Here is a 14,147-nt window from a genome sequence, read left to right on the forward strand (position 1 = left end):
TATAATATATTTTGTCTTCAGTACCAAGCATTAAATACAACACAACATAACTAATAGTTTAATTAATTGATTGAAGTTGTGAATGCTTGAGAAAATACATCTGCGGTTCGAAATATCGACAATAATCAAATATACAATATATTTAATTACATGAATCTTAAGTCACCAATGACGAAGAAGTCCTGAATGACTACATGTCCCATGAACCTCTGGTGCGCATACGTCACCCACACGCGCCTGTAGTTCTGTTTTGCTTCCTTCACGCACATGAGACAAACCAACGTGGCTTCTGACTTTTTTTTCCTCCTGCAGCTTTTAAACGGAGTTACACGTTAAATAACTAAAACCTCTTCAAACAAACAGTGAAGCGACTCTTCGGTCCTGCTCACAGACCACAGGTGAGTGCTGATCACAGGTAGCTCGTTGAAAGAGGAAGAAGTGTCAGGGTTGGCTCTAATGTCCAGCTGTGGAGTTACAGATGTGTGTTTGTGTTTCTCACAGTCCTCCAGGTAACATGTTCAATGAGGATGAAGACTGGAATGACGAGCAGGACGCTCGAGCTCTGAGCGAGACTGTCTTCAACAGCAGCCACGCGACGAGCAGCAGCTCAGATGCCAAGGTGACAAACACAGTCCAGCACATACTGCATGAAGTGTTAATATCAGAGACACAGTCTGTCCATGCATCTGTGATGGTGCATAAGTATTCCCATTTTATGCTGCTTCAGACTTAGAAATAATGATTTATTTCAATTAATAATTTACTTCACTGCATTTATTTAAACCCTAGAACACTAAGGTTAAAATTAGTAACACCATCACTAACCTCAGGTATATTTTCATCAATTTATGTTAAAGTACAACACTGTTTGCCAAATTGTAGTACTCTTCTTTAATTTCCCAATATACAATATCACATAAAATTAAAAAAAAAAGGTACCATGAGGGACCTTTTAAAAGGCAGCAAAATTATTGAAAAAGGTAATCCTTAACAAAAAATGTCCTAACAAAAAAATAATGGAGCTGGGAACTTGTTCTTTGGTTCACCCATACCTGGGACATGTGAGCCTTGTCTGGTGAAGGCACAGTCTTTCTGCATCACTGACAACTGGGGGAGACATAGACAAAAAATGGCACTCACTCTCACTAACGTGGGTGAAAAATCACCCGAGCCTCTTGAAAAAAACTAACAGATCAGATTTTATTTGTATAGCCAAACAAGTCAAAAGTACATTTGCCTCAGAGGCTTACAACTGTACAGGGAGTGACACCCTCTGTCCTTAGACCCCGGTTCGAGTGAGGAAAAACTTTAACAGGAAAAAAGGTGGAAGAAACTCAGGAGAGCCACAGAGGAGGGATCCCTCTCCCAGGACGGACAGACGTGCAATAGATGTCACGTGTACAGAACAAATCAACACAAACATATTGTAAAAAAACATAGATGGGAGGAGGGAAACAAACATCCCATTAATGACATCAGTCGCAGCCTGAAGCTACCCAAGGACCCATGCAACCAGACAGCAGCAACACAATGAAAATCACATGACGAGAATTGTGTAGGGGAAATTCACCCGACGTTAGTTTTTCTAGGTAGAGCCATAGTTACACATTTTATATTAAATATTAATTACATAGTTACCTTGTTTGTACAGTTTGATCCATGGTTACAGATTAAGTGCCAAAAACAAATGAAGAGTTTCAAATTAGATCCACTAACTACTGACTAAGTACAACATTAAAATACCCCTTACACTAATAATATTTTATGGGAGACTGCATGTTTCTCCAAAGACCATCCATCCATCCATTCGATTACACTTACCCAGGGTCAGGTCTCGGTGGCAGCAACACATTCCAGCTCCTCCTGGGAGATCCCGAGGCGTTCCCAGACTAGATGGGCTATGTAGCCCCTCCAGCAGTTTCCTGGTCTGCCCTTTTTAGGTTCTCCTCCCAGTTGGATGTGCCTGGAAACACCTCCAAAGAGAGGCAGCCTCTAATCTGTGAGCATGAATGGATGTTTGTCTCTGTGTGGCAGCCCTGTAATGAACGTCTTGTCCTGGGTACTTTATCTTGGGGTACATCGACCGCCTGGCATTGCCTCCAGCCCCCTGTGAGCCTGAGGATAAGAGTTTATGGAAAACGGATGATGGAGAGTCAGACATGTCAGACATGACATACACATATAACAAATATAGAAATGCTAATTTCTTGAGCAAATCTTCCTTTTCCTTTTAAAACTATACATTACATAAATGCTGTCTGTAGCATAAAAATCCATATTTTTTATCTTGGTTATACTCACCAAACTCAGCGTTAGTTGCCATTTCAGTTAAGTTATCCTTTACTGATCTCAATGGGGAAATGTATCTGCTTTTCTGTGTTAAGCAGCACACAGAGACCACTATAAGCCTTGATTTAACCAAACATACATGTGTTTGGAGAACGTGCAAATATCAGTTCAAAGACTAATTATTGATCTGAATTCATCCCCCAATCAGTCCAGGGTTGTGGAAAGAAGAGTCTGCGGCGGACGCTGCAGACTCGGGGATCAGTACCAGAGTGGAAAGCGATGACCATCGACAGGACAGTGACAGCGAGACAGAAGTGGCTCAATCACACAGTGAGAAGAAGAAGAAAAGAGAAGAAGAGAGAGGAGAAAGGGGGCAACAGGGTGATGGGAGAGCAGGAAGAGAAGGCGGCGACTTAGACGAGACGGTTGAGGAGGAGTTGTAACAAAGAAGAGGAAGAAAGACAACAAACTGGTGAGTAATGACCGGTTAAAAGTTAACATTTCGTTTACATGTTAGAGAAGTATTAATGGATTCAGAACAATGTGTTCTCTCTTTTTTTAAAGGGGCCCCGAAGGTGAAAAACCCATCTGTGAGCAACAGAGTGCAGAAATGACAAAGTCTGCAAATGAATTAAATAACCAAGAGATACGGAACAACTGAAAACGACAACGAAACAAGAAAAAAAAACCAGAGATAAAACCAGAAAATACAGGAAAAAAAAATGAAAAACAAAGGAAGATGCAAATAAACAGAGTACAGATGAGCCCGAGGGAAAGTAAATGAAGCAGAATCCAGCGAAAACACAAGCCAAAGGAGGAAGACAAAACTGATTTACATAAAACAATAAGAGTGACAATCAGTGAGACCCAGCGAAGAGAAAAGAACAAAAAGCAAGAAAAGGACAAAGACTGAAGAGGACACTGATATATCGTGTCCAACACAAACACAGACACTCAAGGAGAAACAAACTAAAGGCGCCAAAGTCGAAAAATCTTCTTCTAATGGATCCGAACAGAAAGCAGAGGAACCTGAAGTGGGACATCACCGCCGATCACAGCGCTACCTACGAAAGACCAAAACCTTGAACTGAGCAAAGATGAGAGTCTGAAAGAAGAGAAGCTCCGGAAAGCTCCACAGACCGGAACCATCGGCCGACAGGAGACTCCGGCGGAGACTAAAGAGGAGCCGGCGGCAAAACGAAGAAGGAGAGTGAAACAGGACCGCTCTGCCTCCCTCAGGTCCCGCATGGAGCAGCGCCTGGATTCGGCTCGTTTCCGCTACATTAACGAAGTTTTGTACAGCACGTCGAGCGGCGAGGCGAAGCGCATGTTCAAGCAGGACCCACAGGCCTTTGGGATCTACCACAGAGGATACACGGCTCAGGTCCAGAGGTGGCCTGCCAATCCCGTGGATGGGATCATCTACTACATCCAACAGAAGTGAGAAATTATAGCTCATGTTAAATATTATATTAGGCTTCAGGATTTGTAAATTGGGCCTTGAAGTCCTCTTACTCTTTCAACTGCATCTCAAGATCTTCTTCAGCAAATGGTGCTGGCTCAAGTCCTCATGTGATCTAAGAGTAGAATTTTAAATTTTTTCAAGTTTCTTTAGTCCTTTATGACAATAAACTGAATGTTTTTGGGTTGTTGACCAAACAACTAATTAAAATTAAATTGAGAAAATGATTGATTGATAAAGAAGATAGTTGTTAGTTGCAGCCTACCCTGAACAAGAACTCAAAGTCTCACACTGAGCCTGTCTCCTCGCTGAAGAAAACCGTTAGGATGTGTTTGAAAGCTACAAAAATCAAATAACCTGTCATTATTTTGAGATTAGAATGTCTGAAATAACTGCTTTGTAATCACAAAGGTTCAGACTTCAACCATTGAACGTTCAAACACACAACAAATTACAAGGATGATTAGTCATAAAACTCATAGACTCACTCACTGAATTAGATTCTTTCTTGTTGGATGAGATTGTGTCTGATTTCAGCTCATCGTCTGTCTGACTCTGCACATTTTAAACAGAAAGTGTGGAGACTCCCTTGGCTCAGGCGCACTGAAGTCAGATCTTTGCGTTGATCAATACGGTATAATAAAATGCTCAGTTAAACATCCGATTAACGTCAGCCTGAACTTCTCTTCACACCTCCACAGTAAAACATCCTCCGGGTTTCTCTTTCAGGCAGATAGCTGTGCTGTTTTAGCTGGACTTCAGAACATTTTTCACAGATCATAAATGCAGGAGATAACTCTGCCCGTGGGGTTTAATTAATGCTTTTTTTGCTGCTGGAGAAGATGCTGTTTAAACCATAATGCCACAGGTGGTTTCATGATTCCTTGACAGCTACAGCTGAGCAACAACATTTTTCATATCGGACAAAGTTTGAGGCTGGCAGAGCAAAGTTCTCTTGTAAAACCCTCCAGAACAACATTGCAGACCTTTTCTAAAGTATTCCTGTGAGTTCTTCTGTTCATTTCTAGATTGTAACATTTGTGTCATTTATTTCAGACCTCCCTCTCTCGGGGTTGCAGACTTCGGTTGCGGCGGACTGTAAAATAGCGCGCAGCGTGAAGAACAAAGTTCACAGCTTCGACCTGGCCGCTGCCTGCGAGCTCGTGACAGTCTGTGACAGGCCGACGTGAGTGTGTTCCGTTCCTGTCTGCTAATTCATGTCCAGTCTGTGTGACTGTTTGAAAATCACAACACACACCCTCCCTCTGCGTGCAGGTCCCGCGCGTGGACGGCTCGGTGGACATCGCTGTGTTCTGCCTTTCTCTCATGGGAACCAACCGGCAGATTTCCTAGCAAGAGGCCAATCGTGTCTTTAAGATGGGGTAAAAACATGTAACACTGACACAGCGAAGACGTCTGTACTATAAGAGATGTCTGTCTAACTGTTATTATTCTTATTGTTATAGGGGCGTCCTTAAAAAATAGCAGAAGTGGCGAGTAGGTTTGAAAACGTGCGGAGCTTCGTCACTGCGTTGGCTAATTCTGGGATTCAAGATGGTGTCCAAGGTGAGGCAACAAACCACGATGATGAGAAACACATGAGTTAGAGCACTCAGATTGTCAGTTGCTCGAAGAGGAGGTTAGGCAGCAGGCAGCAGCATCTCGTGTGGCTGTGTGGGCTGTGGGCAGGAAAACCTCAGACAGAAAACAATATTCAGTAAACAGTTTTATTGTTGGGTGCAGAGAGACTTTGTTCAATGTATTAAAAGTAGATGAAGAGCTCAGAATAAGAGTTTAACCGCACAAGGCTGTAGAGAGGTTACTAAAGTTAGCCTGTATATAAGACATCTCTGCCCAGTGACTCGCTGCATGTTTATCTTTTTTTCAGGACACCGAGAACACTCATTTCTACGCCTTGAATAGTGAAGACGGGAAACGCTCCAGAAAATCTGAAGAAATTTGGACTGCAGCTGAAGCCGTGTTGTCTACAAGAAAGATGAATTTCTGCTCATTCAAGCTGTCTCCAGCAGTACTTGTCATTTTTATCCAAATGATTTGGTTGGATTGCTACAGTTTCGAAGCCTCTGTTTTTTTTTGTTTTTAATCTGTACATTTTCACGTAATACAGGACTGATTATGTTAATCAATTCCTAAGTGCATGCAGGTTCCTTCCGTTGGCCCTGGTTTCAGAGATCAGTGAAAAAAAAAATACACATTTGTTTTTATAGGAAAGGTTATGTGAATGTTCAATCCTCCTGTTGTAAAAGGGAGAAAACAAAATATACATTTTAAGTATTCTCAGGAGCACCAACACTTGTGATTATATTCTATTTGTTGTAAATTACAGCGCTATTCTTTGGCTCTCAAACGCTGAAAGTTCCTGAAAATGTCTTATTTTAATTAAAATGAAAAAATCACTTTTAGAGGCACAAACCTTAAAGAAAACTTGACTGATCTGCAGTCGTGACTGAAACTGCTGCTCTCTCAGTTTGTGTTGCGATCATTTGCCACAAGAGGGGGCAGAACACTGCAGCATGATGTGGGCGGACGAGCCGAGACGAGTGTGTCTGCATCTAGTCATAACAGTGTGAGAATATATTATAGATTTACTCCTGTTGTTAAGCAGATGGTCCCCCTCGCCAAGTTAGTCGACCGCAAACATCACAAGGCAGATGGCGTGGAGCTAAAGTCACAGCCCGAGTCTGTCACTCATCTCTACTATATCTGGAAATGTGTTTGTGGTGTCAAATGAAACAAAACTAAATAATTATATTGATGATTTTATTGAAAAGTTCCAGAAATACAATGTGCATACAGTACAAACTTCAAGTAAGAGAAAAAGTGTTTAGAAATCATAATGCAAATCAAAAGAACACCACGTCTAATGCTGAGCTCAAAATACCAAAAAAACAATCTCAAACAAGCTGCAGCTCCAGTAAAGCCTTCTATATTTGTGCGTTAAAGCTGAACGTGAACTCTGCAAAGCATCTTTTTTTTGTCTTCACACTGTACTCTTGACGTCAATAACGATGGAGTAACTGATCGCTGAGGCCAACTCCTTGTCGCCTTCTCTCGTCAGAGTGGCTGCTTCACCTGAGGAGAGCCAGGCTCCTGCATCAGAGCTGTCAGCGGAGAGAAGACGCCTGCTTGGATAAAAGAGAGAAGAAAGAACATACAGAGTCTTCATTTTGGTTTGTTGGCAGAAAAAACAGGATTTATGAATTAACTTGCCTAATAACTGAGTAGTCTCACCTTATATGCTGCCCTGCTGTTCAATTTGCTGCAAAAAAAACAACAAAAGTGATTTTTTTTAGGAACTTGTCAATGTCAAATAACGCACTAGATGGCACTGTGACTTAACAACTGAAACACTGAATTTGGTTCAAATGGACAACTGCAGTGTGAATGTGACAGGGAATATTAATGAGACGAGTGGTGACCGCGGGTCCCCATCATTGATCTCTGATGTCGGAAGCGAGCAGCTACTTGTACGTTACGACCTCGGTGAAATCAAACTCAATGAAGATCTGCTCTGTCAAAAAAGTGTCCCAGTCCTGGAGGGGATGGTGAACCTGAGGGGGGGGGGGTTCACCGATGTTAATCCAAATAGCTTTCCTCCCGGGGAGTCATGTTTTTTTATACGCGGTTGAGCGCTGTGTGACTGACCTTCCCAAATAGCCTGACAGGGCCCCCTCCCACTGGAGCATGGGATAATGGGACGGGGAGGCTCTATCAACCAATGGCACCTTGACCAAATGTTCTGACCAGAGAGAGGAAGGCCATTGAAATACCTTTCTGAACTACTCTCTTGCGCTGCATTGGCGGCTTCATTCACAGCGAGACCTGGATCTGATCCTGACAACATCTTTCAGAGAGTTAGATTTGGCAGTGAAAGTGGAAATTGCAAATTTCAACAGTCAGAAACATAAACAGTTCCAGGGTTTGTACAGTTGAGTAATCATTTTTTGTAAGTTCTTGGTGTTTTTTGTATGCCAAAATCTCTGCAGTAGTAGTATTCACTTGTAATTAAGGATGTCAAATAAATGTAGTGAAGTAAAAAGTACAATATAAGTGGCATAAAAAGAGTAGTACCTCAGATTTGTACTTAAATACAGCAATAAATGTATTTACATTCTAACACTGTCCTCAGCTTTTTCTTAAACAATAAAAACAACTGAAATATAATATATTTTGTCTTCAGTACCAAGATTCAAATACAACACAACATAACTTTAATTAGTTTAATTAATTGATTGAAGTTGTGAATGCTTGAGAAAATACATCTGCGGTTCTGAAATATCGAGCAATAATCAAAGTAACAATATATTTAATTACATGAATCTTAAGTCACCAAATGACGAAGAAGTCCTGAATGACTACATGTCCCATGAACCTCTGGTGCGCATACGTCACCCACACGCGCCTGTAGTTCTGTTTTGCTTCCTTCACGCACATGAGACAAACCAACGTGGCTTCTGACTTTTTTTTAAACGGAGTTACACGTTAAATAACTAAAACATCTTCAAACAAACAGTGAAGCGACTCTTCGGTCCTGCTCACAGACCAACAGGTGAGTGCTGATCACAGGTAGCTCGTTGAAAGAGGAAGAAGTGTCAGGGTTGGCTCTAATGTCCAGCTGTGGAGTTACAGATGTGTGTTTGTGTTTCTCACAGTCCTCCAGGTAACATGTTCAATGAGGATGAAGACTGGAATGACGAGCAGGACGCTCGAGCTCTGAGCGAGACTGTCTTCAACAGCAGCCACGCGACGAGCAGCAGCTCAGATGCCAAGGTGAGAAACACAGTTTAATGTCCTGCTGCATGAAGTGTTAATATCAGAGACACAGTCTGTCCATACATCTGTGATGGTGCATAAGTATTCCCATTTTATGCTGCTTCAGACTTAGAAATAATGATTTATTTCAATTAATAATTTACTTCACTGCATTTATTTAAACCCTAGAACACTAAGGTTAAAATTAGTAACACCATCACTAACCATCATCGGGTATATTTTACCCAGATAAAATACAGTTCTCATCAATTTATGTTAAAGTACAACACTGTATGCCAAAGTGTAGTACTCTTCTTTAATTTCCCAATATACAATATCACATAAAATAAAATAAAAAAGTTACCACTTTTAAAAAGGCAGCAAAATTATTGAAAAATCTGATAATCCTTAACGAGAAATGTCCTAACAAAAAAAATAATGGAGCTGGGAACTTGTTCTTTGGTCCACCCATTCCTGGGACATGTGAGCCTCGTCTGGTGAAGGCACAGTCTTTCTGCATCACTGACAACTGTGGGAGACATAGACAAAAAATGGTACTCACTATCACTAACGTTGGGTGAAAATCACCCGAACGCATGCCTCTTGAAAAAATCAAATCAAATCAGATTTTATTTGTATAGCCCAAAGTCACAAAGTACATTTGCCTCAGGGGGCTTTACAATCTGTACAGGGAGTGACACCCTCTGTCCTTAGACCCTCGGTTCGAGTGAGGAAAAACTTGCCCACAAAAAAACCTTTAACAGGGAAAAAAGGTGGAAGAAACCTCAGGAAGAGCCACAGAGGAGGGATCCCTCTGTGGGACCAGACGTGCAATAGATGTCACGTGTACAGAAGAAATCAACACAAACTTATTGTAAAAAACCATCGATGGGAGGAGGGAAACAAACATCCCATTAATGACATCAGTGAGCAGCCTGAAGCTACCCAAGGACCCATGCAACTCAGACAGCAGCAACACAATGAAAATCACATGACGAGAATTGTGTGGGTGAAAATCACCCGACATTAGTTTTCTAGGGTTAAGAGCCATAGTTACACGTTTTATATTACATATTAATTACATAATTACCTTGTTTATACAGTTTGATTCATTGTTACAGATTAAAGTGCCAAAAACAAATGAAGTTAAAATTAGATCCACTCTGACCAAGTACAACATTAAAATACCCCTTACATATTAATATATATTTTATGGGAGACTGCATGTTCTCCAAAGACCATCCATCCATCCATTCGATTACACTTACCCAGGGTCAGGTCTCGGTGGCAGCAACACATTCCAGCTCCTCCTGGGAGATCCAGAGGCGTTCCCAGACTAGATGGGCTATGTAGCCCCTCGAGCAGTTTCTGGGTCTGCCCTTTTTAGGTTCTCCTCCCAGTTGGATGTGCCTGCATGAATGGATGTTTGTCTCTATGTGGCAGCCCTGTAATGAACGTCTTGTCCTGGGTACCTTATCTTGGGGTACATCGACCGCCTGGCATTGCCTCCAGCCCCCTGTGAGCCTGAGGATAAGAGGTTATGGAAAACGGATGGATGGAGAGTCAGACATGTCAGACATGACATACACACTATAACAAATATAGAAATGCTAATTTCTTGAGCAAATCTTCCCTTTTCCTTTTAAAAACTATTAACATTACATAAATGCTGTCTGTAGCATAAAAATCCATATTTTTATCTTGGTTATACTCACCAAACTCAGCGTTAGTTTGCACATTTCAGTTAAGTTATCCTTTACTGATCTCAATGGGGAAATGAATTCTGCTTTTCTGTGTTAAGCAGCACACAGAGACCAACTATAAGCCTTGATTTAACCAAACATACATGTGTTTTGAGAACGTGCAAATATCAGTTCAAAGACTAATTATATGATCTGAATTCATCCCCCAATCAGTCCAGGGTTGTTGGAAAGAAGAGTCTGCTGCGGACGCTGCAGACTCTGGGATCAGTACCAGAGTGGAAAAGCGATGACCATCGACAGGACAGTGACAGCGAGACAGAAGTGGCTCCATCACACAGTGAGAAGAAGAAAAAGAAGAAGAAGAAGAAGAGGAGGAAAAGGGGAAAGCAAGCAGAGGTGATGGGAGAGCAGGAAGAGAACGGCGACTTAGACGAGACGGTTGAGGAGGAAGTTGTAACAAAGAAGATGAAGAAAGACAACAAATCTGGTGAGTAATGACCCGGTTAAAAGTTAACATTTCGTTTACATGTTAGAGAAGTATTTAATGGATTCAGAACAATGTGTTCTCTCTTTTTTTAAAGGGGCCCCGAAGGTGAAAACCACATCTGTGAGCAAGACAGAGTGCGCAGAAATGACAAAGTCTGCAAAAGTGAATGTAAATAACCCAGAGAATACGGAACAACTGAGCAGACAACAGTGGAAAAACAAAATGAAAAACAAAAGGAAATGTCAAAATAAATACAGAGTACAGAATGAGCCCGAGGGGAAAGTAAATGAAGCAGAATCCGCAGAGAAACACAAGCCAAAGGAAGAAGACAAAACTGATTTACATAGCAACAATAAGAGTGACAAAATCAGTGAGACACCAGCGAAGAGAAAAGAACAAAAAGCAAAGAAAAGGACAAAGACTGAAGAGGACACTGATATATCGTGTCCAACACAAACACAGACACTCAAGGAGAAACAAACTAAAGGCGCCAAAGTCGAAAAATCTTCTTCTAATGGATCCGAACAGAAAGCAGAGGAACCTGAAGTGGACATCACCGACGATCATCAGCAGCTACCTACGAAAAGACCGAAACCTGAACTGAGCAAAGACGAGAGTCTGAAAAGAGAGAAGCTCCAGAAAATGCTCCACAGACCGGAACCATCGGGCCGACAGGAGACTCCTGCGGAGACTAAAGAGGAGCCGGCGGCACCAGAAGAAGAGGTGAAACAGGACCGCTCTGCCTCCCTCAGGTCCCGCATGGAGCAGCGCCTGGATTCGGCTCGTTTCCGCTACATTAACGAAGTTTTGTACAGCACGTCGAGCGGCGAGGCGAAGCGCATGTTCAAGCAGGACCCACAGGCCTTTGGGATCTACCACAGAGGATACACGGCTCAGGTCCAGAGGTGGCCTGCCAATCCCGTGGATGGGATCATCTACTACATCCAACAGAAGTGAGAAATTATAGCTCATGTTAAATATTATATTAGGCTTCAGGATTTGTAATTTGGGCCTTTAAGTCTTACTCTTTCAACTGCATCTCAAGGTCGTCTTCAGCAAATGGTGCTGGCTCAAGTCCTCGTGTGATCTAAGAGTAAAATTTTACATTTTTTCAAGTTTCTTTAGTCCTTTATGGCAATAAACTGAATGTTTTTGGGTTGTGGACCAAACAACTAATTGAATTAAATTGAAAAAATGATAGATAGTTGTTAGTTGCAGCCCTACCCTGAACAAGAACTCAAAGTCTCACACTGAGCCGTCTCCTCTCGCTGAAGAAAACCGTAGGATGTGTTGAAAGCTACAAAAATCAAATAACCTGTCATTATTTTGAGATTAGAATGTCTGAAATAACTGCTTTGTAATCACAAAGGTTCAGACTTCAACCATTGAACGTTCAAACACACAACAAATTACAAGGATGATTAGTCATAAAACTCACTCACTGAATTAGATTCTTTCTTGTTGGCTGAGATTGCGTCTGATTTCAGCTCATCGTCTGTGTGACTCACATTTTAAACAGAAAGTGTGGAGACTCCTTTGGCTCAGGCGCACTGAAGTCAGATCTTTGCGTTGATCAATACGGTATAATAAAATGCTCAGTTACACACTCGATTAACGTCAGCCTGAACTTCTCTTCACACCTCCACAGTAAAACATCCTCCGGGTTTCTTCTTCAGGCAGATAGCTGTGCTGTTTTACTCTGCTGGAGACACTTTGTCAGCGAGGAGTAATGCAGGAGATAACTCTGCACCGTGGGTGTTTAATTAATGCTTTTTTTGGCTGCTGTGAGAAGATGCTGTTAAACCATTAATGTCCACAGGTGGATTTCATGATTTCCTTGACAGCTACCAGCTGAGCTAAACACACATTTTTTAATATCGGACAAAGTTTGAGGCTGCAGAGCAAAGTTCTTGGAAAACGCCTCCAGAACAACATTGTGCAGACCTTTTCTAAAGTATTCCTGTGAGATTAGTAACCCTGTGTTCTCCTGTTCATTTCTATGATTGTAACATTTGTGTCATTTATTTCAGACCTCCCTCTCTCGTGGTTGCAGACTTCGGTTGCGGCGACTGTAAAATAGCGCGCAGCGTGAAGAACAAAGTTCACAGCTTCGACCTGGCCGCTGCCTGCGAGCTCGTGACAGTCTGTGACATGGCTGACGTGAGTGTGTTCCTGTTCCTGTGTGCTAATTCATGTCCAGTCTGTGTGTCTGTTTGAAAATCAAACACACACTCTCCCTCTGCGTGCAGGTCCCGCTGCGTGACGGCTCCGTGGACATCGCTGTGTTCTGCCTTTCTCTCATGGGAACCAACCTGGCAGATTTCCTAGCAGAGGCCAATCGTGTCTTAAAGATGGGGTAAAACATGCAACGCTGACACAGCGAAGACGTTTGTACTTATAAGAGATGTCTGTCTAACTGTTATTATTCTTATTGTTATAGGGGCGTCCTTAAAATAGCAGAAGTGGCGAGTAGGTTCGAAAACGTGCGGAGCTTCGTCACTGCGCTGGCTAATCTGGGATTCAAGATGGTGTCCAAGGTGAGGCAACAAACACGATGATGAGAAACACTGAGTTAGAGCACTCAGATTGTCAGTTTGCTCGAAGAGGAGGTTAGCAGCAGGCAGCAGCATCTCGTGTGGCTGTGGTGCTGTGGGCAGGAAACCTCAGACAGAAACAAATATTCAGTAAACAGTTTTATTGTTGGGTGCAGAGAGACTTTGTTCAATGTATTAAAAGTAGATGAAGAGCTCAGAATAAGAGTTTAACCGCACAATGGCTGGTAGAGAGGTTACTAAAGTTAGCCTGTATATAAGACATCTGCCCAGTGACTCGCTGCATGTTTATCTTTTTTCTTCAGGACACCGAGAACACTCATTTCTACGCCTTTGAATTAGTGAAGACGGGAAACGCTCCAGAAAATCTGAAGAAATTTGGACTGCAGCTGAAGCCGTGTGTCTACAAGAAAAGATGAATTTCTGCTCATTCAAGCTGTCTTCCAAGCAGTACTTGTACATTTTTATCCAAATGTATTTGGTTTGGATTGCTACAGTTCGAAGCCTCTGTTTTGTTTTGTTTTTTAATCTGTACATTTTCACGTAATACAGGACTGATTATGTTCAATCAATATCCAAGTGCATGCAGGTTTCCTTCCGTTGGCCCTGGTTTCAGATGATCAGTGAAATAACACATTTTGTTTTTATAGGAAAGGTTATGTGAATGTTCAGATCCTCCTGTTGTAAAAGTGAAAAACAAAATATACATTTTTAAGTATTCTCAGGAGCACCAACACTTGTGATTATATTCATATTTGTTGTAAATTACAGCGATTCTTTGGCTCTAAACCTGAAAGTTCCTGAAAATGTCTTATTTTTAATTAAAATGAAAAAATCACTTTTTAGAGGCACAAACCTTAAAGAAAACTTGACTGATCTGC

General features: G+C 41.8%; 2 protein-coding genes across 2 annotated transcripts; both read left to right on the forward strand.

Annotated features, from left to right (window-relative positions):
- Positions 1-514: 514 nt before the first annotated feature.
- Positions 515-5,104, forward strand: LOC113746077 (ribosomal RNA-processing protein 8-like). The gene is given in 6 exon segments (XM_027280384.1): positions 515-619; positions 2,035-2,161; positions 3,348-3,729; positions 4,808-4,844; positions 4,846-4,950; positions 5,027-5,104. Coding segments are annotated over 6 exon segments (834 nt in total).
- A 3,056-nt stretch (positions 5,105-8,160) lies between these two features.
- LOC104919842 (ribosomal RNA processing 8) lies at positions 8,161-14,062 on the forward strand. Its single transcript, XM_010731944.3, has 8 exons — positions 8,161-8,321; positions 8,425-8,542; positions 10,441-10,714; positions 10,809-11,667; positions 12,745-12,874; positions 12,964-13,070; positions 13,155-13,251; positions 13,572-14,062. Exons 2-8 carry the CDS (start codon positions 8,438-8,440, stop codon positions 13,683-13,685), a joined length of 1,686 nt encoding a protein of 561 aa, XP_010730246.3. The 5' UTR covers positions 8,161-8,321; positions 8,425-8,437; the 3' UTR covers positions 13,686-14,062.
- Positions 14,063-14,147: the final 85 nt, after the last annotated feature.

Source organism: Larimichthys crocea, chromosome VII (assembly GCF_000972845.2).
Source record: "Larimichthys crocea isolate SSNF chromosome VII, L_crocea_2.0, whole genome shotgun sequence".
Taxonomy (NCBI): Eukaryota; Metazoa; Chordata; class Actinopteri; family Sciaenidae; genus Larimichthys; species Larimichthys crocea.

Bases quoted from the DNA above. Each gene is read 5' to 3' on its own strand.
- LOC104919842 (XM_010731944.3), top strand. From the start codon at position 8,438: ATGTTCAATGAGGATGAAGACTGGAATGACGAGCAGGACGCTCGAGCT. The intron at 10,715-10,808 runs GTGAGTAATGAC...CTTTTTTTAAAG, and splicing joins GAAGAAAGACAACAAATCTG to GGGCCCCGAAGGTGAAAACC. The intron at 13,071-13,154 runs GTAAAACATGCA...TTATTGTTATAG, and splicing joins AATCGTGTCTTAAAGATGGG to GGGCGTCCTTAAAATAGCAG.